Raw genomic sequence first — 23,995 nt, 5'->3', positions numbered from 1 at the left:
ATTAGCAAAAAATGAAAATAAACCCTGAATTGATGGACTTGAGCGTATTACAAAAAGTTAATTAAGAAGGTTCATGTTAAGTAATATTTACATAGAATGTACAGCACAGAAACAGGCCATTCGGCCCAACAGGTCTATGCCGGTGTTCATGCTCCATACAAGCATACTCCCACCTTCTTCATCTAACCCTATCAGAATAACCTTCTGTTCCTTTCTCCCTATTGTGTTCATCTAGCTTCCCCTTAAATGCATCTATGCTATTCACCTCACTACTCCTTGTTCTAACCACTCTCTGGGTATCGAACCACTCCCTGGGTATCGAACCACTCCCTGGGTATCGAACCACTCCCTGGGTATCGAACCACTCCCTGGGTATCGAACCACTCCCTGGGTATCGAACCACTCCCTGGGTATCGAACCACTCCCTGGGTATCGAACCACTCTCTGGGTATCGAACCACTCTCTGGGTATCGAACCACTCTCTGGGTATCGAACCACTCTCTGGGTATCGAACCACTCTCTGGGTATCTTACGCAGCCTAACGGTGCATGAGCATTTATCTAATAGCGATCATATGATCGAGTTCAATGTTGTGTTTGAAAGGGAGAAATGCAAAACAGTTACTAAGGCTGCGATTTTGCTGACCTCAGCGGGTCTGTGGCGGGCAATGTTGGTGGCGGGTCGCCCATCCCCGCCTCTGAAATGATTTTCCGTTGACTGTTCTTGTTAAGCCCACTCAGCGAGTTTCCCGGCCAATTAGAGGAAGTGGGTCTGGTGACGTCATTTGATGACGCGTCATCAGCCAGTTTCCTTAAAGGAACCATGCGCAAATTTAGTTTGACATTTGTGCTGTCAGTGTTCTACAGCATTGAGGTGCTGCAAACACTGACAAGCACTGCACAGAGCTGCACGGCTGCACCCAGTCTCTCCCATGACTCCCTCCATACACTTATGGAGCGAGTCACAGCACACAGGGAGGTCCTCTTCCCTTCCTATGGGCGGAAGAGACCTCCCCAGGACACCAACACAGCTTGGTTGCTCATTGCACAGGGGGGCACAAGCAGAGATGTTGTCAGGAGGACCTGGGTGCAGTGGTGCAAACCTTTCTATTATCTCATTAGATCACGAAACATTAGTACAAAGCCACACTCAACCTCATCCTGCTGTGCCACTCATCACATCCCCATCACTCTGCCTTCCCTACCCTACTCCTGCACATCCTTACTCACACCAACTTACCATGCGCCTCCACCCATCCCTCTCTATCTATATTAGCACTTCCCCATCTCACTAGCCACACCTCACACTCACCCTCATCCAAGGGCAATCATACTAACAACACACTTGGGTAGGCACTTGGGTGTTTTAGCCAATGTTCATGTAAAGTTTCTGTTAATGTGCTGTCATCATGAAAATCTTTATTTTCCACACTTTCTGTTCTTGGACAGATTTGTGTGCACCTTTAGAAGTGGTTTCATGAGTTGCAGTGAAACACGGTACCCCTCACAATGGTGATGAGTATGAAAAGAATGGCTTGGGCTTTGTAGAGATGCTTTATGGTGCTGGTGTGGTTTGATGCCAACCTGGCGCATCATGTGGCAGCCAGGATGTACAGCGTCAAACGAAGTAAATGTGGCCATGGTGAGGCCATGACTGGCGTCCTGGGCAGGAATGTGCTCGGGCGCTGATGCCCTCTGTCCAGTGCAGCATCAGTTGATTGCGGAGAAGGTTGGTGTTGTTGTTGGTGCTGCTGGTGTGCCTGGAGCTGCTGGTGTTGGGCTCATTGTGGTCAGATTCTGAGGACCAAGGTGAGTCAGTATAAAGGGCACCCATGATGATGGAATAGATGGCAGGTGAAGTAAAGATGACAGAAGTGATCTGTCAATGGTGAGAGAGATAATGAGGTCAGACTGGATGGAGGCTTGTGTAAAGACTTGCAGCATGGTGAATCTGTTGTGGAAACGCAGTGAGGGAACTTGTAGCTGAGGGAAGATATCTGTATCAGATGGGAACTTTTACTTGACATTTGAAGCTGTCAATTCAACAGCTGATTCAATGGCCACTGACCTCCCACCTGAGCTTCACAAACGTGGTCTAGCAACAGCGTGAAACCCGTGGGCGAGCTGTCGAATTCAAAAAGGTAAGTCTAAAAGCATTGTTAAGTGGCTGTAAACAAGCCACTAATCATTTAAATTGGTTCCCCCGCCACTGCCTGTCGGGTCTGCTCAGCACTAAGTAGACCCGACATCGGGAAAGGCAAGTGTGCGCGATTTGTCAGCGGGTTCCCGACCCGCTGTCAATCGATTCACATTTAATTGCTGACCCACCACTGATCCCATCCGCTGAGCACTGGCAAAATTCCGACCTAAGATTCTAGATTTAGGTAAGGCTGACTTCAATGCGATGAGACAGAGACTGTCCACAGTAAACTAGGCAAATCTGTTAATGGGTAAGTCGAAAGAAGATCAGTAGTAGGTGTTCAAAAAATAATTTAACGCAATACAGAACCAGTTTATACCCCTAAGGGGCAAGAGCACTACTTGCCCAAAAAAAACCAGCCATGGACGACAAAAGAGATAAGGGACAGCATTAAACTAAAAGAAAAAGCATACTAAAATGCAAGAAAAAGCACAAATCCTGGCAACTGGGAGAGATAAAAAGAACAAAAGGTGACAAAACAGATAGTAAAAGCTACAAAAAGGGAATATAAAAAGAAAATTGCAAGGGAAATCAAAAATCAACACAAATTTTTTTTTCAATTAAATTAGGAAAAAGAGGGTGGTCAGGAGCAATGTGGGCCCCTTGAAAACTGTGTAAATGAAAATAAGGAAATGGTGGGCATGTTGAATAATTATTTTCCATCAGTATTTACAGTAGAGGAGGAGGACATCCCAAGGATACTAATATTGAATCAGGGACGGGGACTCACCAAAATTAACGTAAGCAAAGTAACAGAGATGAAGAAAATAATGGCACTAAAGAGTGACAAATCCCCAGGACCAGTTGGTTGTAAAGGAACTAGGTGAGAACATTGCAGATCCCCTAACTATAATCTTCCAAAATTCTCTCGATTCAGCAGCCATTCTTTTAGATTGGAAAATTGCACATGTCACTCTGCTATTTAAGAAAGGTGAAAGAGGGAAACCAGGGAATTATAGACCAATTAACCTAACATCTGTTGTTGGGAAATTACTAGAGTCTATAATTAAGGATAGAGTGACTGAACACCTTGAAATTTTTCAGCTAATCAGAGAAAGCCAGCATGGATTTGTAAAAGGTAGGTCATACCTCACGAACCTGATTGAGTTTTTTGAAGACGGAACTAATGTAGTGGACAGGGGAATGTCTATGGATGTTATATATATGGACTCCCAGAAGGCATTTGATAAAGTCCCTCACAAGAGATTGTTGGCTAAAAGTTGAAGCTCATGGAATTGAAGGCAAATTATTGACCTGGTTAGGAAATTGGCTGAGTGGCAGGAGACAGAGGGTAGGAATAATGGGCAGGTACTCTAATTGGCAGGATGTGACTAGTGGTGTCCCGCAGGAATCTGTGTTGGGGCCTCAACTGTATTAATATATATTAATTAATTACTTCTTTTGTTTCGGGGATGGGGTGGTGCGTAGTCCCTTTAACTGGCTGTGTGGCCCATTGAAATTCTTGTGCATATGTGGTTTCTTCTATTGAAAAACCGGTGAGCGGTCTGTGCTGGACCTCCAGACCGCTACGCAGAAGCGCGGTCGCGCACCCTGTAGCTTAGTGGGAATGTTGGTGGCATTGTAAACCGTGCAGATGGAAGCATAAAATTACAAAGAGATATTAATAGATTAAGTGAATGGACAAAACTGTGGCAAATGGATTTCAATACAAGTAAGTGTGAGGTCATTCACTTTGGACCTAAAAAGGATAGATCAGAGTACTTTCTAAATGGTGAAAAGCTAGAAACAGTGGAGGTCCAAAGAGACTTAGGGGTCCATGTACGTAGATTGTTAAAATGTCATGGACAGGTACAGAAAATACTCAAAAAGGCTAATGGAATTTTGGCCTTCATATCTAGAGGACTAGAATACAAGGGGGTAGAAGTTAGGCTACAGCTGTACAAAACCCTGGTTAGGCCACATCTGGAGTGTGTGCAGTTCTGGGCACCACACCTCAGGAAGGATATATTGGCCTTGGAGGGATTGCAGCATAGGTTTACCAGAATGATACCCAGCCATCAAGGGACAAATTATGAGGAGAGATTACACAAACTAGGGGTTGTAATTCCCTGGAATTTAAAAGGTCAAGAAGTGATTTGATCGAAATTTTCAAGATATTAAGGGGAACAGATAGGGTAGATAAAAAGAAACTATTTCCACTAGGACAGAGGGCATAACCTAAAAGTTAGAGCCAGGCCTTTTAGGAGTGAAGTTAGGAAACACTTCTACACACAAAAGGTGGTAGCAGTTTGGAATTCTCTTCCGCAAACAGCAGTTGATGCCAGATCAATTGTTAATTTTAAATCTGAGATTGATAGACTTGTGTTAACCAAAGGTATCAAGGGATATGAGGCAAAGGCGGATATATGGAGTTTGGTCACAGATCAGTCACAATCTCATTGAATGGCAGAACAGGCTTGAGCGACTAAATGGCCGACTCCTGTTCCTACATTCCTACCTAACCGCTCTCTGGGTATTTACCTTCAATTGTCCTACAGAGGTCCACTTCCTTTTTCGAAAGAAAAAAACCTCAACCTGTTCAATCGTTCCCGACATCTGTAATTTCTCAGTTCTGATACCGTCCTTGTAAATCTTTTTTGCACTTTCTCCAGTGCTTCTATGTCCTTTTTATAGTATGGAAACCAGAACTGTGCGCAGTACTCAAACCAGCCTGACCAGGGTCCAATGCAAGTTTAACATAACTGCACTACTTTTGAATTCTATACCCCTAGAAATAATTCCCTGTGCTTTGTTAGCATTTTTAATTGCTTTGTTGACCTGTGTTGTTGCTTTTAATGATTTGTTCACCTCTATCCCTAGATCCCTTTGATTTTGTACCCCATTCAGTTTCTTGTTTTCTAAGGTGTGGATGATGTTTCTATTTTTCCTACCAAAGTGCATCACCTCACATTTATCTATGTTGAAGTTTATTTGTCACTTAACTGCCCAGTCTGCAAGTTTGCTAATGTCTTCTTGTATTATATTGCATTCTTCCTCAGTGTTAGCTATATCCCCCAGTTTGGTATCATCTGCAAATTTTGATAGAGTTACTTATCCCTAAGGCCAAATCATTAATGTAAATTATGAATAACAGTGGTCCCAGCACTGATTCTTGTGGAACACCACTTTCTACCTTCCTCAAAGCTGATTAACTGCCCTTTGCCCCTATTCTCTGCTTTCTATTTTTAGCAATTTGCTATCCATTCAGCTATTTGTCCTCTGACTCCACATGCTCTAACCTTTGGCATGAGCCTGCCATGTGCACACTACATCAACATTTACACAGCGCTTTCTAACATAAACAGCCAACAGATTTACAATTGAATCATACTTCATAGTGAAGTATAAGAGCTATACAAAATTACCTGCATCAGACTGTACTTCAATTAAAAGCTTTATCCTCCCCACCATATACTTTGGTTGCACTGTTTTTTTGGTACCAGAATCTAGATAGTTCTTAACCACAAGCTCCTTTCTTCAATGAACAGCAAATTTAGGGAGGGCGGCTTTGAACATTTTGGCATCCACAGGTAAGGACCTTAAATTAATGTGGTCGGCCATCTCATTGTAACATTTCCCTCAGATGGCAATTCAGTTCAGGAACTGTATCACGAATATTGTACAAAGGGGGAGGGGGGGAAATCTTCCTATTTTCTGGCGGATCAGAGCAGCTCTATACCGTAAACCAGGAATTGGATTTCAGTTATTTGAAAGCTGCTGCTCGTTCCAGAGAGCAATATAATCAGGGTATTAGAATTGCCTTGACCTGCAAGGTTTTGCTTAGCCCTGTGTAAAATGGCTAATGTAAATTCCTGTTCTTTTCTGCTGCAAACATCCAGGGCATGTGTTAGGCTGGTAATTGAATTCTACCTGGTAGATGAATAGAGTCCAGTCCAGCAATCAGTGTAAATCACAGGGCACTGCACTTAGTACCTTCTCCTTGGGTTTTAGAGCCACATTCATGTTGTTATGATCATAGCAACAGCAATAACAAGAGAGAGGATGAACTTGCAATTTTATAGCACCTTTCACAACTTCACGCTTCTTGGTACTCTTTGAAGTCTGGTCGCTGTTGGAAAGTAGGGAAACACAGCAGCTAATTTGTGCACAGCAAGGTCCCACACACTCAACGATGAGATGCATGAGCAGATAATCTGTTTTGGTGAGGTTGTTTGAGGGATAAATGGAATGGAATGGAAGGGGGAATATATGTGCTGGGGCAACCGGCTGCCCTCAGCTACCTGATGCCAGCTGATAGAATGGCATAGGCAAAAGCCCAAGAGCAAGATACCCAACTGCACTCTCTACCAGCGATGGTGCAGAGCATGGAAAAAGGAAGAACAGGGGATGCTTTCCTGCAAAAGTACCACCCAGATTCTTAAATTGTCAGTGAAATGCCAAAATCTTATTTTGAAATATTTTGTTTACGACTGCCATAGCGTTCCCTTACATCACATCCTCGAATGGCATCCATCGCTAGCAAGTCGTTTCCATGACGAAGCTGAAACTTAACCATTTCCTCAGCCGCTTGGAGATCAGTGAGCTCCTGCTCCTGTGCTTTGCTGCACTCTTTGATCATGTCCTTCAGCAGCAATGCATACTTGCTCATCCGCTGGATGGGTTTCAGCAGGTAGGAGGCCAGGTCCATCTTATCACCGAGCGCCAGCTGCTTATTCTGCAGAAAATTACATGTAGCGGGTCAGCATGAAGACAGGTGCAGTCAGTAAGAACACGGGAACGGGAGCGGGCCATTCAGCCCCTCAACCCTGTCCTGCCATTCAATTCGATCATGTCTGAATTGTCCCTCAACTCTATTTACCTGCCTTCGATCCATAGCATAGAATTACATAGAATTTGCAGCACAGAAACAGGCTATTCAGTCCAACTGGTCTGTGCCGGTGTTTATGCTCCACACGACCCTCTTCCCACCCCTCTTCATCTAACCCTAGCAGCATATCCTGCTATTCCTTTCTCCCTCAAGTACTTATCTGGCTTCCCCTTAAATGCATCTATACCATTCACCTCAACTACTCCTTGTGGTAGCAAAGTTTCACATTCTAGCCATTCTCTGGGTAAAGAAGTTTCTCTTGAGTTTATTAGTGACCATCTTATATTGCTGACCCCTAGTTTTGGATTCTCCCACAATCCACATATCCCACGATACCCTTACCCAACAAAAATCTATCTATCTCAGTTTTGAAAATTTCAATTCACCCCAGCATCCACAGCCATGGACCTCCCTGTCAGCTGGGAAGGCCTCTGGGCCACCCGATATAGCCACCGTCTCTGAGTGGTTAAGCTGCAGGGGGATGCCCGAACGGGGCGCGTGGGTCGCTGGCAGGATGTTAAGGACGCCCGCCCCTCAAAACAGACCAGACATCCCACCAGATGGATCAAGCGACTGACCTCGTCTGAGAGTTAAATCCTACCCTAAAATCTTGAAATGTGAAGTGTGCTAATGAGCTACAAGATAGGATTTTTAAATTCCAAATACGTCCACATATAAAGAAGAACTTGCATTTATATAGCGCTTCTCACGACATCGCAAAATGGTTTACAGCCAATGTAGTACTTTTGTAGTATAGTCACTGATGTAGGAAACACGGCAGCCAATTTGTGCAGAGCAAGGTCCCACAAACTGAGAGTTAAATATTGGCGGGACAACAGGGATAACTCCCCTGCTCTTCCTTGAAATAGTGCTATAGGATCTTTTACGACCCCCGAAGAGGGCAGACAGTTTAATGTCTCATCCGAAAGATGGCAGCTCCAACAGTGCAGATCGCCCACAATACTGCACTGGAGTGTCAGTCTGGAATATGTGCGCAAGTCTCTGGAGTGGGGCTTGAACCCACAACCTTCTGACTCAGCAGCGAGAGTGCTACCACTGCGCCAAGGCTGACACCTTATTCTCAATATCTGAAACTGGCCTCACATTCCGTTCCAAAATTCCAACGCTTCAGGACCTGCAAATGCCTTTTGTCAATATACTCCTGCACTGATTAAAAATGTATTTGGTTCTTTTCAAAACGTGTGCACCACCTACTTTAAAGAAAGTGTTTCCGTGACTAGCGAGCAGAGTGTCAGACTGGGGTTTGTTCTTGCTGTACAGTGCATACATCCCAAACTGCTCTTCCTAAATGAGCAAAGTAGACAAATTAAAATTGTAAACATTAGCATAAACAGATACCGCTGCATGGCTCCAAATATATATTATATAAACCAATAGTTAAACCACATTCTCAGACTTGGAACCTGCTCATTAAACTCATCTGGAATGGAATTTGCTAGTCTCAATAAAGTTCCTAAACTATTAAATGCTGCTTTCAGGTGCCACAAACTCCCTGTAGTTATATCGTTAAGTGAGGAAGCGAGTTCTTTGGTTTTAACAGTAGCTCTTTAATCTTCTCAATTTTAACTGGAGACAGAATTAATGATCACAGACATATTCATTTCAAGTTTATGGCTTTTGACTCTCGTGGAGGTGCTGAATTCAGTGGGCTGACTTCAAATACACAGTGTACTTTTGCGATTTTTAACAATCCAAATGGTACATTTTATCTTTAACCTCAACAGTAGAGTATGAGGGCACTAGGATTGATTGGAAGCCTTCCCGGCAATTAGGAGTCGCAAAGACAGCAAAAGAATCTAAATCTAGTTAGCACCTGAACGCAACAAACAGCAAGATCCTTAGCTCAGCTGTGGCATCAGGAAGACATGGAAGACTGTAGGCTAGATGCTTCTCCTGCCTCCTACCCTGGGAATGGGGGGGTGTGGAAAGGCAGGCAAGCTAGGTTGGCACCGTTCTCCCGCCTGCCCCAGCAGGAGTTTGAATAGACCGCACCATATGCTCAACTGTCTGGAAGCTGAGCTGGATGCATTCTGAGCCCTCGGGAAGTGCAGTATGCTTGTTCAATCCATCACCCAGGAGTGTGACAGCACTATAAACACACAGCAGCCTTGGCGTGTATGTGGAAGTACGTGCCATGTTCACATCTTGCTGCTTTTCTACGATGCTTCTTCCCTCTACTGGGTTGGCTGTTGGCGTGTGAGATCTCCCAAAGGGACTGCCCTGTGTCAGCTGCTGACTCTGCTGTTGGGAAGCCAGAAAACACGATGCGGGCAGCAGGCTGAGTTCTGTGGGATTGAGCGCTGCTGAATGAAACAGTGTGCGTCGCACTCAAGGGATAGAGGACAAGTAACGTGATGGGTCTGGTTGCGTCTGTTTTTCGGGTGTGAAACGGGGGCAAAAACGTCCAATTTCATGGGGTGGCGTCCCGTGATGCAAGGGTGCCTAAAATATGACAAACGTGATTTTGGCTTGAGCAACAATTGGGCATCCCTACTGACCACCTTAAACAAACGTTAGGATCCTTGGATACGTTAGTGATAGTCCAGAGACTCGAATCTCACGATTCGAAGTTTGCATTATCTTTTTACTTGGAGCAGTGTGATTACTACAAGCTGCTCCTCCCCCAGGCTTTACAACTGTAGGTGATTATATTGATGCTTCAAAGCCCCACAGATTGCCACCTTCACACTACTTAGTTTACAGTTTATAAAAATCACATCAAAAAAGACCACATCTGCTCCTCCTGGCTCCCAAGGAATCCTGCCAAAAATCAATGAATTTCACATACCTTGGCTTCTTTTGACCACAATGGTGCCTCATGCCAAGTTTCACTTCTAGCATTGGTGCTGTGCGGGCCCCCCGCAGCTTGAAGTTAAAATCATGTTGCGGCACCAACGACATCATTGGACTGCGAAATTCACATTTTAACTAGGTCCCCATCTACCTCTGGAGGGTGGCCTCCAGGCTGCCGGAATCCCGGCAGTTAAAATGGTGGGGCGCGGGAGAGGAATGCTTCGGGAGCGCGGCAGCTTCTGCCCGGCCGTCATTTTAACACCCTCGTCCGCATCGTTTCCGACGGGTGGGCTGAGTTAAATTCGGGCCTCATGTTTCAATTCCTGTAGAATAGATCGAGACACTCTGCTTTTACTGTGTTGGACTTTGTGATGCTCAAATTAGTACAAGAGGTCGAAGACAGGTGAATATGCCAATCCCAGGGCTTTGTTGGGACATATCTCAAAGAGATTAAAGTTCCTTTAAGATTTGCTCAATGCGTTTGACATTGTACTCAGTAGCACTTGCCAATTGTTTTTCTTTGTGTGTTTCATATTTCCATTTAATCGTAAATAAATACATTCATTGTATGGTAGGAATGACAGGAAGACTTACATGTCTGAGGAAGCAGTGGCAGACTCGAAGTGGACTGTTTGTACAGTGTTCGAGTTCCTTCAAAAAGTACTGACAATGAAAATTGTAGAGCTTTTCCAGATTCCCAAATATGATATTGCGCTTTCCACGCAGATCCTGGGGCAGGTCCATTCTCTCCATCTCTGGAAAGTAGTGGTCTATGATATATCCAAGGGATTTGCCGTACTCCCTCTCCGTGCTGATCATTTCATCCATTATGTGTTGCAGCTTACTGCGAGGAAATAAAGAACACTCAGTGACGTAATAAAACTCACTACGCACTTGGTTCGAGTATAAAGCAAGGCTTTAATCAACTTGTTTCAAAACATGGCGGTCTAGTTATCTTTCACTAGTTCCTGTTTACAAAATGTCCTGGGCAAGCTGGGCCCACGCCCGAGTATTTATACTCCTTGGACAGCGCCACCAGCTGGCCGTCCAGTGTTATTTCATGAGTCTTTCTTCATGGATCATAAGATTCACAACACTCAGTTTGAACATTTTTTAGCAAAATAATAGCAGGACAAATGATCTTGGTCTTGTCTCAGCATTTTCTCCTATGAGTTGGTAGATCTATGCTGTTTGGCCTCTGAAAGTAGAGTGGAGTTACAGACCCCATGGAGTTACTCCCCCAGTAGGCTGTGGTCCCATTATCATGCACTGTCTCAGTTCTTTCCCATATACCATAAATTACGTGGAATTACATAGAATGTACAGCACAGAAACAGGCCATTCAACCTAACTGGTCTATGGCAGTGTTTATGCTCCACATGAGCCTCCTCCCACCCCTCTTCATCTCACCCTATCAGCATATCCTTCTATTCCTTTCTCCCTCATATGTTTATCTAGCTTCCCTTTAAATGCATCTATGCTATTCGCCTCAACTACTCCCTGTGGTAGCACTTCCTGCATTCTAACCACTCTCTGGGTAAAGAATTGTTCCCAAATTCCCTATTGGTTTTATTAGTGACTATCTTATATTTATGACCCCTAGTTTTGCTCGTCCCCACAAGTAGAAACATCTTCTCTATGTCTGCCCTATCAAACCCCTTCTTAATTTTAAAGACCTTGATTAGGTCACCCCTCAGCCTTCTCTTTTCTAGAGGAAAAAGCCCCAACCTGCTCAATCTTTAACCTCTCAGTTCTGGTATCATCCTTGTAAATTTAACTCATTCTACCAAATAAATGATGGCAGTGAGCTATTCGCTGGTTAAGGAAACGGACTATGCTTTTATCCCCATATGGAATAACTTGTCACCTTGCTAACCAATCAAGTTTTGACCTCCTCCAAGGCCGCTTAACTGGGCAATCGACACAAAAAAATCATACCGTTGGTGGCAAAAACAGGAAGGCAGATTATTATCTGAATGGCAATAGATTGGGAGAAGGGGAAGTGCAAAGAGACCTGGGTGTCCTTGTGCACCAGTCGCTGAAGGTAAGCATGCAGGTGCAGCAGGCGGTTAAGAAGGCAAATGGTATGTTGGCCTTCGTAGCGAGAGGGTTCGAGTACAGGAACAAGGATGTCTTGCTGCAGTTGTACAGGGCCTTGGTGAGACCACATCTTGAGTATTGTGTGCAGTTTTGGTTGCCTTATCTGAGGAAAGATGTTCTTGCCATGGAAGGAGTTCAGCGAAGATTCACCAGGCTGATACCTGGGATGGCAGGAATGATGTATGAGAAGAGATTGGGTCGATTGGGCTTGTACTCGCTGGAGTTTAGAAGAATGAGAGGGGATCTCATTGAAACTTATAAAATTCTGACAGGACTGGACAGACTAGATGCAGGAAGGATGTTCCTGATGGTCAGGGAGTCCAGAACCAGGGATCACAGTCTAAGGATAAGGGGTATGCCATTTAGGACAGAAATGAGGAGGAATTTCTTCACCCAGAGAGTGGTGAACCTGTGGAATTCTCTACCACAGAAGGCAGTAGAGGTCAATTCATTAAATATATTCAAGAAGGAGTTGGATATATTTCTTAAGGCTAAAGGGATCAAGGGGTATGGGGAGAAAGCGGGGACCAGGTACTGAATTTGGATGATCAGCCATGATCACATTAAATGGCGGAACAGGCTCGAGGGGCCGAATGGCCTACTCCTGCTCCTATCTTCTATGTTTCTATGTTTCTATACCTGAGATAACACGGATCTCTGTTACTATTGTTCTATATATAATTCTGGCAAATATATCAATTTTTCACATTTAAGAAGAATGTTCTTTTGAAAATGCTGGACCTCTAACACAAAGCTGAAACCCTCCATTCTGTCTGAGTGTAAAAATACGTAGGCCACAATTTTAAACTCCCCCAAACGAGAGACTGTGAAGTGAGATTGCCAACAAATTGTTAAAAAAGTTAATGTTACCAGTCTGAAATAAGATTGCTTTAGCAACCATGTGGTAGATTTCGAACCTCAGCATCTGAAGTACTGCACCAAGAAGATGAATTTGTAAAGTCTACCCTTATAACTGTTCCATTTGGAATGATGGCCAAGCAGGGTCGATGGTTCCGAATGCACATTAGGATCATTCAGATTGGTGACAGTCATGAAATAGTTTCATCAAGTTATTGGCTGAGACATTGCAACACAATTCGTCACTCCCTAATCTGGAAATCTGGTACTCTCTCCCCGCAAAAGGCTGTGAATGCTGGGAGTCAATAGAATTTTCAAGACTGAGGTAGATAGATTTTTGTTGGGCAAGGGTATCAAGGGATATGGAGCAAAGATGGTTAAATGGAGTTGAGGTACAGATCAGCCATGATCTAACTGAATAGTGGAACGACCTACTCCTGGTCCTATGTTAATACTCCTGAGTCTTCTCAGAGTTAAAGCTGGAATCATAGCTGATTTAATTACAAAGTATTTTTAAGATGCAATTTTACGATGACTATGGAAATTATTACCTCCCTGTTTTCTTAGCTTCTTCTGTGTGTGGATAGTATGGCCTGGAAGATGTTGGTAAGCTGTGAGTCCTGATCAACACTGGGCTTTTCAGCTCTGATCTAGAAATCCGGTTCTTGTCTGCCACCACACTGCTGACCACCTCCAGCCCTTTGATGTAAACTCCGGTGTTGCCGTGCCTGCCGGCCTCACCGTGGCTGCTCTCTCGCTGCCACAACTCAAAGCTCTGAGTCTTCCTCATGATCTTTTTCAAGGGCTGCTTCTTGTGCCGGGATCCCGGTGAGCGGGTGGGCTCCGAGTGACAGGATGCAGCGGACGAGCTCGCGGCGCAGCTGTCGGAGTCTTCGAAGAAGAGACCACCCCCTTGTAACCTGCCGCATGCCGGAGCCGAGGACAGAGAGGTTGTGCCGAATTTATGCGACACGTTGGCATTTTGGCAGGACTCTTCGTAACCTAATGCGATGGAGCATTCTGATGCCACGAAACTCTGACTGCGTTCTTGACAATGCACCGCATCCTCAGGCCAAACACCATTCTCCATACTGTCCGTTGTCTTTTGAGAGGGAGAATCTCCGAGTTCATCCGATCCTTCTGTGTCGAACTCGCCACTTGTCCGGGGGCCTTCATCCTCAGAGTGTGCTTTAGTAGCCAAATCGTTGCTATGGCCCTCGTGGATTCTGACAGCTGCGGACAGCACCTCCTCCAAAAGGTGTCTGGTTTGTTGGCACTTCACCCACTGAATGTTCCACTGCTTCAATTCTCTAGCACTGCCAAGGCCGAGAACCATCTCATTCATCTTCTGAAAGTTTTCCGCGTTGAATTTGGTGGCCTCCTGGTGGTATCTTTCCAAACTTTGAACCACGGCCGTCGTGTGCTCCAAGGTGCTCTGCTCGTCCACTTTCAGTCGCCTTAGGTACTCGTTGCAGTGCAAAACCCACTGGTCAGCCTAACAAGAAAGCAGAAAATACCAGAATAAAAAGAAGTATAACTTTTTTTTCGATTTTAGTGACAGTCGTCGATTGCTGTTTTGGGATATGGATCAATCAGAATCCACATTATTTCTTTTACAAGATCATGTAGTTTTTTTTTAATATTGTGGCAGAGCCACCAAGGGGACTCTGATCTTATGTACATAATTATCTTTAACTAATTGTTAGCTACAGAATGAATCTGTATCTCTATTCATATTATCGCATGTACATAGCGCGATCCCTTTAAGACTGAGACCCAACGCGATGACATCATCACGTTGATCACGTGATCCTCCAGCGGCGGGAAAACGTGATGACGTCATGACGTCCGACCAGGGAGGGGCTCTAGTCAGTCCTCGTGGAGCTAGCAACCAGTACAGACCTGTTATCCAGCTTTCCATTGTTTTAGTGTTAAACTCTGTTTATTAGTATTAAACATCGTTTGTTTAATAGACTGACTCGATCTCAGTCCTTTAGTTAGGAATCTAGCCGTTCCTACAATATCACAAAACAATTCCAATCCCAGCAAAACGGTGAATAAGATCATGTAGAAATAAATAGCAACCCTTCAAATACAGCAATTATCTCACCACGCAGCAAATTTGTGATAGAAAATGGATAGAACATCCTAGATACATGTAGCAGTCTGCAGGCAATAGGACTTCAAGAGAGCAAATGGGACTGGTAGTCAGCATGGGGCATGTTCAAGGCGGATAGGCATTTTGACAGCAGGAAAAGTTACATAAAGTGCTTAAAAATCACAAATTTGAGTGGCCTGTAACTGACGCTTCTGTATACACATGGGGCTTTATTTTTCAAGGTGCGGCTCCCAGCTGGGTGGGAATATGGGTCGTAAGTAGGGGTCACACTATAGGGTCAACTCTGGGGTCCACGTTGCCGTCAGTGCTCAAATCCAGGAGTGGAAATTAACCCTTATATTTAATCGACATAAAATCCAACCTTACGGTTAATTAGAATATTGTGAGATGATATAATGAGAAAATAATTCTTCCTCTGAAGTGCCAAGTTCATCTATCGAAGATCTTACATAAACGCAACTATTTCGTAGTGAAATATAGAGCAAAACAACAATAAAATATAAAGCAACACAGCGAGTCACTCACCGTCTCATAGAATTCATGCAAGTTAACTATGTTATCCAAATCCGTCCTCCGCTTTTCCAGTCTGCTGATGAAGTCACTCAGAAATTGCTTGAATCCCTTGACTTTTTCTTCCAAATTCAGCAGCTCATTGTGTGATTGACTGTTTAGATGACCAGCATCTTTGATCAGCTGTATCCCTCTTCTGTAGTGTTGCTGTAAAAATCAAAGTTAAACTCACCCATAGGGAACTAACACTGTTGACCAGATTGAGACCCATCTTGCCTGACTCAAAGTTCAAAAGGCACCATACTATGGGGGAAAAATTCGGTTGCTGTGTGCCTCCCGTTAGCGCCCCAAGGGAAATTTAGTGGGAGGTTAGCGGCGGCAGTAGCCGGTAGCGCCGCGCTTCCGGCGATGACATCATCGCCGTGCGCAGCGCCCCACTCGCGCCCCAGCCGCAAACTTCGCTCACGCCCCCTAACCTACCGCTGGACGCTATGTCCAACAGGGTCAGGGTGCCGTGTTTGCGGTCGGGACAGCGCAAATTAAAGGGCAGGTGCCGGGCGGCCATTTTTTTTTGGCCGCCTGCCAGCATCTGCCTCCTCTCACCTCCTCCTGCGGGTTGCCGGCCGCGATCGGTCAGCCCAGCACTCCTCTGGAGTGCCGGGCTCTTTTGCCAGCACCCCGCTCCCCGGTGGTCCAGCAGGGCCCCGTGCTGGGCCCCTCCCCTTTAATCAGGGGAGGGAGGCCTGCAGTACCGCGGCGCTACGTGTTGACGCGCGTGGTGCTGCTGCACGTAGCGCCACGTTATTCATTGGGAGTGCCCCAAGAGGGAGGGGGAACACTTCCAGTGGCCCCCCATCTCCTGCTTGGGGCGTTACCATTCAATTTCGGGCGCAGGGGTGCTAACTTTTTCGGGCCGGCGAAGTTAGCGCCCCAATGGGGGCGTGACCCCATTTTTCCCCCATATCTCTGTTCTTTCACCAAAAATTATACATTTCCCTCTTGATTTTGCTGCCACTATCAGCCTGTACATATCTCGCCATTTTGTCTTGTTGTTTGTGTAGTTGAGGACTTTTTTCATAAGTGTGACCTTTTGAAGCAGTAGTACTCCCGATACAGCTGGGACTATTTGTGACCCATCTCTCTTTCTCCTGCAGTGGTCTGGACATGCTGAAGGTTGTAGCCCCCCCACCCCCCCCATTTGAGATGATACAACAACTTGCATTTGTATAGCGCCTTTAACATAGTAAAATGTCCCAAGGTGCTTCACAGGAACAATTATCAAACAAAATTTGACACCGAGCCACATATGGAGATATTAGGACAGGTGACCTAAAGCTTGGTCAAAGAGATAGGTTTTAAGGAGCATCTTAAAGGGGGAGAGCGAGGTAGAGAGACAGAGAGGCTTAAAGAAGGAATTCCAGAGCTTAGGGCCTAGGCAGCTGAAGGCACGGCCACCAATGGTGGAGTGAAGAAAATCGGGGAGGTGCAAGAGGCCAGAATTGGAGGAGCACAGAGATCTCAGAGGGTTGAAGGCAATGCTCCCTCTAAATATTATCATGGGTGCGTGGCCTGTTTAATTAAATGCGCGGTACCTTTTGACGGGGCAGCTTGTGAGCAGCTTATGCGGTACCTTCACAGATTTCTGTATGGCCACGCACCTTACAGGGAGCATTGGTTGTAGGGCTGGAGGAGGTTACAGAGATAGGAGCGAGGCCATGGAAGGATTTGAAAACAAGGATGAGAATTTTAAAACTGAGGTGTAGCCAAACCGGGAGCCAATGTAGGTCAGCGAGCACAGGGCTGATGGGCAGGGATGGAATCTGGGGCCACCTTTTTATGTGTGGAAACCCATCACCATGCTTAGAGTTTCCAAACCAAGCTGCTGAGAAGTCCACACAGGTTGAGCTTTGGTTTTTGCCCAGTAACTATCCTCTAGGAACATACTTCACTTACCTAAATCCAGAGAGGTTAGCCATAGGCTGGTAAAAGTCAAGGGCACAAATTCCTCAAATCTACTACAGTTGGACCAGTTATAACTTTGCAGTTTACGAGCACAAAGCTTTAGTAAGATGGGAGATGCAACAATATCTATGATCTCTGAGGTTAGCTGGATGGAACAAAATGGACTCTTCCAATGCACTACACACCTTCATCCCTATTATATATGTCATATCTCACTTGAACATGTAATGAAGTATGTTTAAATATTCTAAACAGTTTTAAAAAATGTAAATGTGCAAGGGGAAAATGTCGACTAGGGAAATGTTTTATTGTTTAGCATTTCAATCAAACAAAACAGTTTAAAGCAGCTATTGATAAAGGATGAAGTGGTATTTTTGTCCCAATAAATTCCAGACATGCAGCTTTTTTTTCCGGTGCTGGGAGCTATTCTACTCCCTTGTTCTTTGTTACTTCACTGCAAGTAATCAGATCAGGTTTATCTGTTATGCCTTCATAATCCCTTTGCTGTTCTACAAATGGTTTCCCAAAAGTAAAGCAAGTCCTGGGTAATCATTCCTCCCAGTATCAGATAGCTTGAAGACTTAACAACGAACAAAAAAGGCACTGTTGTCTTTACGGGCTATTTTTCCATTGGGGACAAGAGACCTGAGCTTTATTTCATCTGAAGCGAATGTGCACTGCATGCTTATTATAATGTCTCTCATGACTCCCCAGCACCAGTAATATGTGACAACACTTACCACAGCCAGGCTGTAGAAGGCATTATACTCTTGCTGCATTTGTCGTAGTGATTCCAGGGACTGCGGCAAACAGTCCACCGGTACAAGATGCTTTTCTCCCTCGCACTCAGTCCAGTGTCTTATCTGAAGGAAATAAAAGGACAGCAATCTACATTAGCAAACACAATAATTACCTGCTCTAGACATCTCAACCTGTCCACAAACTCATGCAATACGATGACCACCCAGGAATATAATCGTAAAGTGAGCGCTTAACATAGCAGGCGGAACGTAAAATTATTTACAATATAGCGTCCATTAAATTGAAGCAGTCCTTTTATGACTGAGATGGGTTAGGTTACAGAGCAGGAAACTAGAACGATCGCTCGTAATTCAAACTATTTTCTGTCATAATTCTGTTCTTACTGAATACGAGTTCACAGTACAGAAACTGCCATGAGATCAAGCTAATTCTTACTGTATCATAGTAAAGAGAGAATATTTAAACAGTCTGCACACTTGTGGTTTGTAGGGCGGTTTCAGCAACAGACTGGGTAGTATGGGCCAAAACCGAAGGGTCACTAGTGACCTGAATACCAAGTGCCCTGATTCCTGACTGGACGACTCACCCACTTATCTAATCTTTGGTCACCCAGTGCGCAGGGCGAGCCTGTCAGAGGTCCCACAGTGGATCTGTTCTTGGGCCTGGCAAAAATCAGGTCGGTCCAGGATTGCCTCTCCGACTGCTCGCCCATGTTGAGCTCGCAAACGTGCTCAGGTGGCCACTGGATGTGAACTTGCGGTGTCTGCTGCTTCGCTTGAAGCCTTTCCCGACCCTTAGGCTCCGTAGGAGATTCGTAGCATTACAGATCTGATCCAGCAGTTACAGGTGTAAGCTGGAAATGGTTTCAAGTTAGAGGAGTCAACCATACTTTATTAGTGGCAATCAACCAAAAGGGAAGTGCTTGAAGATTGAATGATGACATGTAGCGTAGGCCTGTGTCACCTACACGGCCCATTTAAAATAGGGACTACCAAGTGCCTCCTGTTCCTATATGTACTGGTACTGAAGTGGGTTCACCACTAGCAGTAAGGTGAACTGCTAGCCGAGCTGCTAAATTAGATATTGACCCCCCCACCCCCAAGTACAGTGTCATCTAGAGCACAGGCTGAGCAATTGCCAGTACATATAAATGCATATGTGTATAAAGTTCTCCATTAATATATTAAACATCTATGTGCACTTTGGGTCGAATTTCTATAATAAATTCCTATATCCACATTTACACTGAAACTACCTCTGTAAATTCTTCAAGCTCTATTTACATCCTCTCACCGATGGAGACATTGCAGCACCCTCACTGGTGAGAGCGTGTAATTATAGCGTGACAAGTTTACATAGATAACAAATTTCCATTATGAATGTGGACATTGGAATGTATGATAGAAACATTTTCAAACAGGGACTGAATTATGTCTATACGCCCTGGTCCAATTATCCTCTGCCCTCTAACCCCAATTGACCTGAATATATATACACACATACATATGTACATACATATACACACACGTAGACACATGTATACATATACATACACATATATACCCATATATATATATATATGTACATATATATCGGATCCAGATGCGCACACAATGCGCCAGTCCAAGTGTTAGTAATCAGGTCAAAATAAGGGGATTTCCATTTCCATGCGACTACTGATTAACTCACCTTATCAGCTCAAAACAACCTCCTGTTCTTTTATGTTATTCAGGAGGGGAATTCTAAATACAACATATGAAAATGACAAGGGAAAAGTGAGCATTTATTTCTATTTTCTCCCTTCTCCATATATTAAATGACTCCAATCACAGCACTTTTGTATTGCCAAGTTTTTACACTTCTCTCTCTCCTCTTCCTTTCCTGGAGGCTCCGATTTCTGCTGGAATATAGTTCCACAAGGAGGACCCCACAGGATGAACCTTTCAGTCATCATCAATGACAACAACTTGCATTTATATAGCGCCTATAACCTAGAAAAACGTCCCAATGCGCTTCACAGAAGTGCAATCAGAAAAAATGGATGCCAAGCTAAAGAAGGATAAATTAGGAGAGGTGGCCAAAAGCTTGATCAAAGGGGTGGATTTAAGGAGGGTCTTAAAAGAGCGGACGGCAGTGACAAGGAGGCTGGAATACAAAGGGGAGGAAGCGATGCTTCAGTTGTACAGAGCTTTGGTCAGACCCTATCTGGAGCACTGGGTTCAGTTTTGGGCACTGAACCTCAGGGAGGATATATTGGCCTTGGAGGGGGTGCAGCCCAGATTCGCCAGAATGATACCGGGGCTAAAAGGGTTAAATTATGAAGACAGGTTGCATAGGCTAGGCTTGTATTCCCTTGAGTATAGAAGGCTGAGGGGTGATCTAATTGAAGTGTTTAAAATGATAAAGGGATTCGATAGAGTAGATGCAGAGAAACTATTTCCTCTGGCGAGAATCAAGAACAATGGGGCGTAACCTTACAATTTGAGCTAGGTCAGTTAGGAGTGAAATCAGGAAGCACTTCTTCGCACAAAAGGCAGTGGAAATCTGCAACTCTCTCCCCCAAAAGGCTGTGGATGCTGGGTCAATTGAAATTTTCAAGATTGAGATCCATAGATTTTTGTGTATCAAAGGATAGGGAGCAACGGCAGGTAAATGGAGTTGAGATACAGATCAGCCATAATCTAATAAAATAGTGGAACAGGCTCGAGGGGCTGAACGGCCTACTCTTGTTCCTATTCCCTGTCAGGGTCAAGGAAGTGCTATCAATTTTTAAATCAACTGGTCCCTTTCAGCTGCAAATTTGACTGAGAGGGGTTAAATCAGGAGAAGAAATCTCATATAATAAAATTCCGAGATTATGTGACGCATTTCCCTTTGAAGTGATTCGAAAGCCGGTTACAACAGACAGACATATCGGATCTGCCTCCTTTGATTTCCACTGACTCACAGCAACAAGATGTCAAAGTCTTTGTTCACCTTGCTACTTCCTTCCTCGAACTTTCTCAGCTCCAGAAGGATTTCCAGCTGCTGCAAGCACTTGTTGGACAGTATGACCAACTTATGGACCTCTTCATCCACCTGATTGTAGAGCATCGTGATGGTATCCATCGCATCCCTGCAAACATTTGGAAAATGAATTTGAATACTCACCAGTGAGAAAAACATTTTCATTAAAAAGGATTTTAAATGCTGATCTTTTCTGGCCTGTTGACTACAAATGAACCATATGATTGTGACCACTGAGTCATTGCAATTCACAGAGCTACTGGTGTGAAAGGCAGGTTGCTCTGCTGCACAGAGATACGTAAACTTGAGTTCAAATGTACCCAAGGTGGTATAGACTATCAAAAACAAACATTCCTGGCTTTGATCATTTGTCTCCAAATTTTGTGGGGTATGCTTCTGATTGGACAGTTTAGAGGTTTGCCTCTCAGGAAAGTACTAACAAATAAAATGGGGGGTGGGAGGTGGAGAATGAAAACAAAAACTATAAACTTTCTTCTGGGACTACGTCAAGACAAGCAATATTCAAAATCCAATACAAGTGGTTGAAGAGGCTCTATCTATGGGTCACAAGCTAAATAGACTGCACGGTATGCCACTGAGCTACACAAACCAAGTTAGTTATGGCATCTGGGATGGTTGCATTCCTGAGCTTGGGGATGGGGAGGGAGGTTTGGCCAGGTGTGTGTAAATACGCCAGGGTACTTGTCCCTAATCATTAACTAGCGATGTGAAAACAGAAAATGATGCAAACACGCAGTAGTCTGTCAGCGTCTGAACATGGAAAATGGGTTAATGCTTTGAGTAAAGATGCTTTGTCAAAATAAGGTGAGTGGAAAATTCAACATTGGCGAGGGCGCAAAACAGATGGTAGCAGATCAGCCGGAAGTCAATCTAATGGAAAATCGGGCAGGGTGTATAACAGGCGGCCAATCCGTTACCACCTGTTGTACATCCCCGCCAATGGTGAATTTTACGCCCAGTATATTCTGAGCATTTTCTATTTTTATCTTGCAGGTTCTTCATTATCTTTTTATCCTTAGTGTTTCTGAACGTGCATTTGTGTTGCCAGGGTTCGTCCACTGATCCCAATAGTTGCATTCATACATAAAAGGATGGTCACTTGGGCAAGGTGATGAGACACTTGAGCTCCATTCCAGCCAAGTCGCTGCCTTCTGGGCAGCAGGAAGTAAGGAAGGGGATATCGGAAAGATGAGGAGAAAAACCTTTTTAAGGAAACAAATGTATTAATGTTTTAAAAGCACTGTGGCTACATATAAAGAAAAAATCTTGCGTTTCTACAGCGTCTTTCACCACTTCAGGATGTCCCAAAGTGCTTTACAGCCAATGAAGTAATTTTGAAGTGTAATCGCTGTTTTAATGTAGGAAACGCGGCAGCTAATTTTTGCACAGCAAGATGTGATAATGAGCAGAAAAATTGCTTCTTTTAGTGATCTTGAGGATGAGGGATAAATATTGGCCAGGGCACCTGGGAAAACTCCCCTGCTTTTCTTCAAAATATTACCATGGAATCTTTTACGTCCACCTGAGGGGGCAGACGGGGCCTCGGTTTAATGTCTCATTCAAAAGACAGCAGCTTTGACAGTGTAGCACTCCCTCAGTACGGCAACGGAGTCTCAGCCTAGATTTTGTGCTCAAGTCCCTCAAGTTAACCCACAACCATTTGCCTCAGAGGGGAGAATGCAACCGACAGAGCCACAGCTGACACCTATATCACATACGTACACATCGCACATACACATAACCCACTACCTCTGTGCCTTTAACAGCTGAATGCATTCAACTAAATTCATGTTCCAGCGAGTGACAGAATTATGGCATCGGTACATATTGCATAACAAAAGTTTAATAAACGCTGGGAATTTTTTCCTCACGCGAGAAAAAGTTATCTTTGGTCCAAGAAAGACTTCACAGTATTTTGAAGAATTCTTTCAAATTAACCTGAAGTCATTTAACACCTTACCTGTAGTCATCAGTGTCAGAGAATTCATCTTTCCTAATCCTAGCAAGGACAGTCCCACCTTCCAGACGCAATCCCACCAGCCGTGAATCTTCCAGCACGCACTTCATTATCCTTGTATGCTGGTCAATGAGCTCAATGACTTCCTACAGAATGAAAGTGCCAAATTTAATTTGAGTTCCGACGTAAAATACCCACACTCTGTATAAATCAGCCTCACTCCACTGCTTTCAGCATTTATATGCCGCAGGGTCCCTTTCCTAAGGTATTCTGCGGTATCTTGCCACAGTACCAAAACGGCTCTCATCAAAGTCACAAATGACATCCTTTGTGACTGTGACAAAGGTAAACTATCTCTCCTCGTCCTTTTTGACTTGTCTGCAGCCTTTCACACGGTTGACCACTCCATCCTTCTCCAACGCCTGTCCACCGTCGTCCAGCTGGGTGGGACGGCACTCACCTGGTTCCATTCTTATCTATCTAATCGTAGCCAGAGAATCACCTGCAACAGCTTCTCTTCCCGCTCCTGCATCGTTACCTCTGGTGTCCCCCAAGGATCTATCCTTGGCCCCCTCCTATTTCTCATCTACATGCTGCCCCTTGGCGACATCATCTGAAAAGGCAGCGTCAGTTTCCACATGTACGCTGACAACACCCAGCTCTACCTCACCACCACTTCTCTCAAGCCCTCCACGGTCTCTAAATTGTCAGACTGCTTGTCCGACATACAGTTCTGGATGATCAAAAATGTTCTCCAATTAAATACTGGGAAGACCGAAGCCATTGTTTTCGGTCCCCACCACAAACTTCGTTCCCTAGCCACTGACTCCATCCCTCTCCCTAACATCTGTCTGAGGCT

At 44.5% G+C, this 23,995-nt stretch overlaps 1 protein-coding gene across 6 annotated transcripts in view; it reads right to left on the bottom strand.

Moving 5' to 3' along the window:
- plekhg4b (pleckstrin homology domain containing, family G (with RhoGef domain) member 4B) overlaps window positions 1–23,995 on the bottom strand; it is a 320,410-nt gene that overhangs the window by 19,360 nt on the left and 277,055 nt on the right. For 5 of the 6 annotated variants that reach the window (XM_085989108.1, XM_085989111.1, XM_085989112.1 and 2 more), the window contains 8 exons: window positions 23,140–23,282; window positions 21,129–21,267; window positions 18,131–18,253; window positions 15,444–15,635; window positions 13,351–14,294; window positions 10,436–10,685; window positions 8,243–8,332; window positions 6,650–6,874 (listed from right to left, as the gene is read on the bottom strand). In XM_085989108.1, coding sequence (XP_085845234.1) covers window positions 6,650–6,874; window positions 8,243–8,332; window positions 10,436–10,685; window positions 13,351–14,294; window positions 15,444–15,635; window positions 18,131–18,253; window positions 21,129–21,267; window positions 23,140–23,282 — 2,106 coding nt within the window. The remainder of the gene's footprint in view (window positions 1–6,649; window positions 6,875–8,242; window positions 8,333–10,435; window positions 10,686–13,350; window positions 14,295–15,443; window positions 15,636–18,130; window positions 18,254–21,128; window positions 21,268–23,139; window positions 23,283–23,995) is intronic. The other variant, XM_085989113.1, reaches the window with a different exon arrangement.

This window comes from Somniosus microcephalus, chromosome 5 (assembly GCF_052327205.1).
Source record: "Somniosus microcephalus isolate GS21.2 chromosome 5, FLI_Smic_1.0, whole genome shotgun sequence".
NCBI lineage: Eukaryota > Metazoa > Chordata > Chondrichthyes > Squaliformes > Somniosidae > Somniosus > Somniosus microcephalus.
The sequence above is the reverse complement of the archived record's forward strand: the minus strand, read 5'-3'. Positions and strand labels throughout refer to the sequence as shown.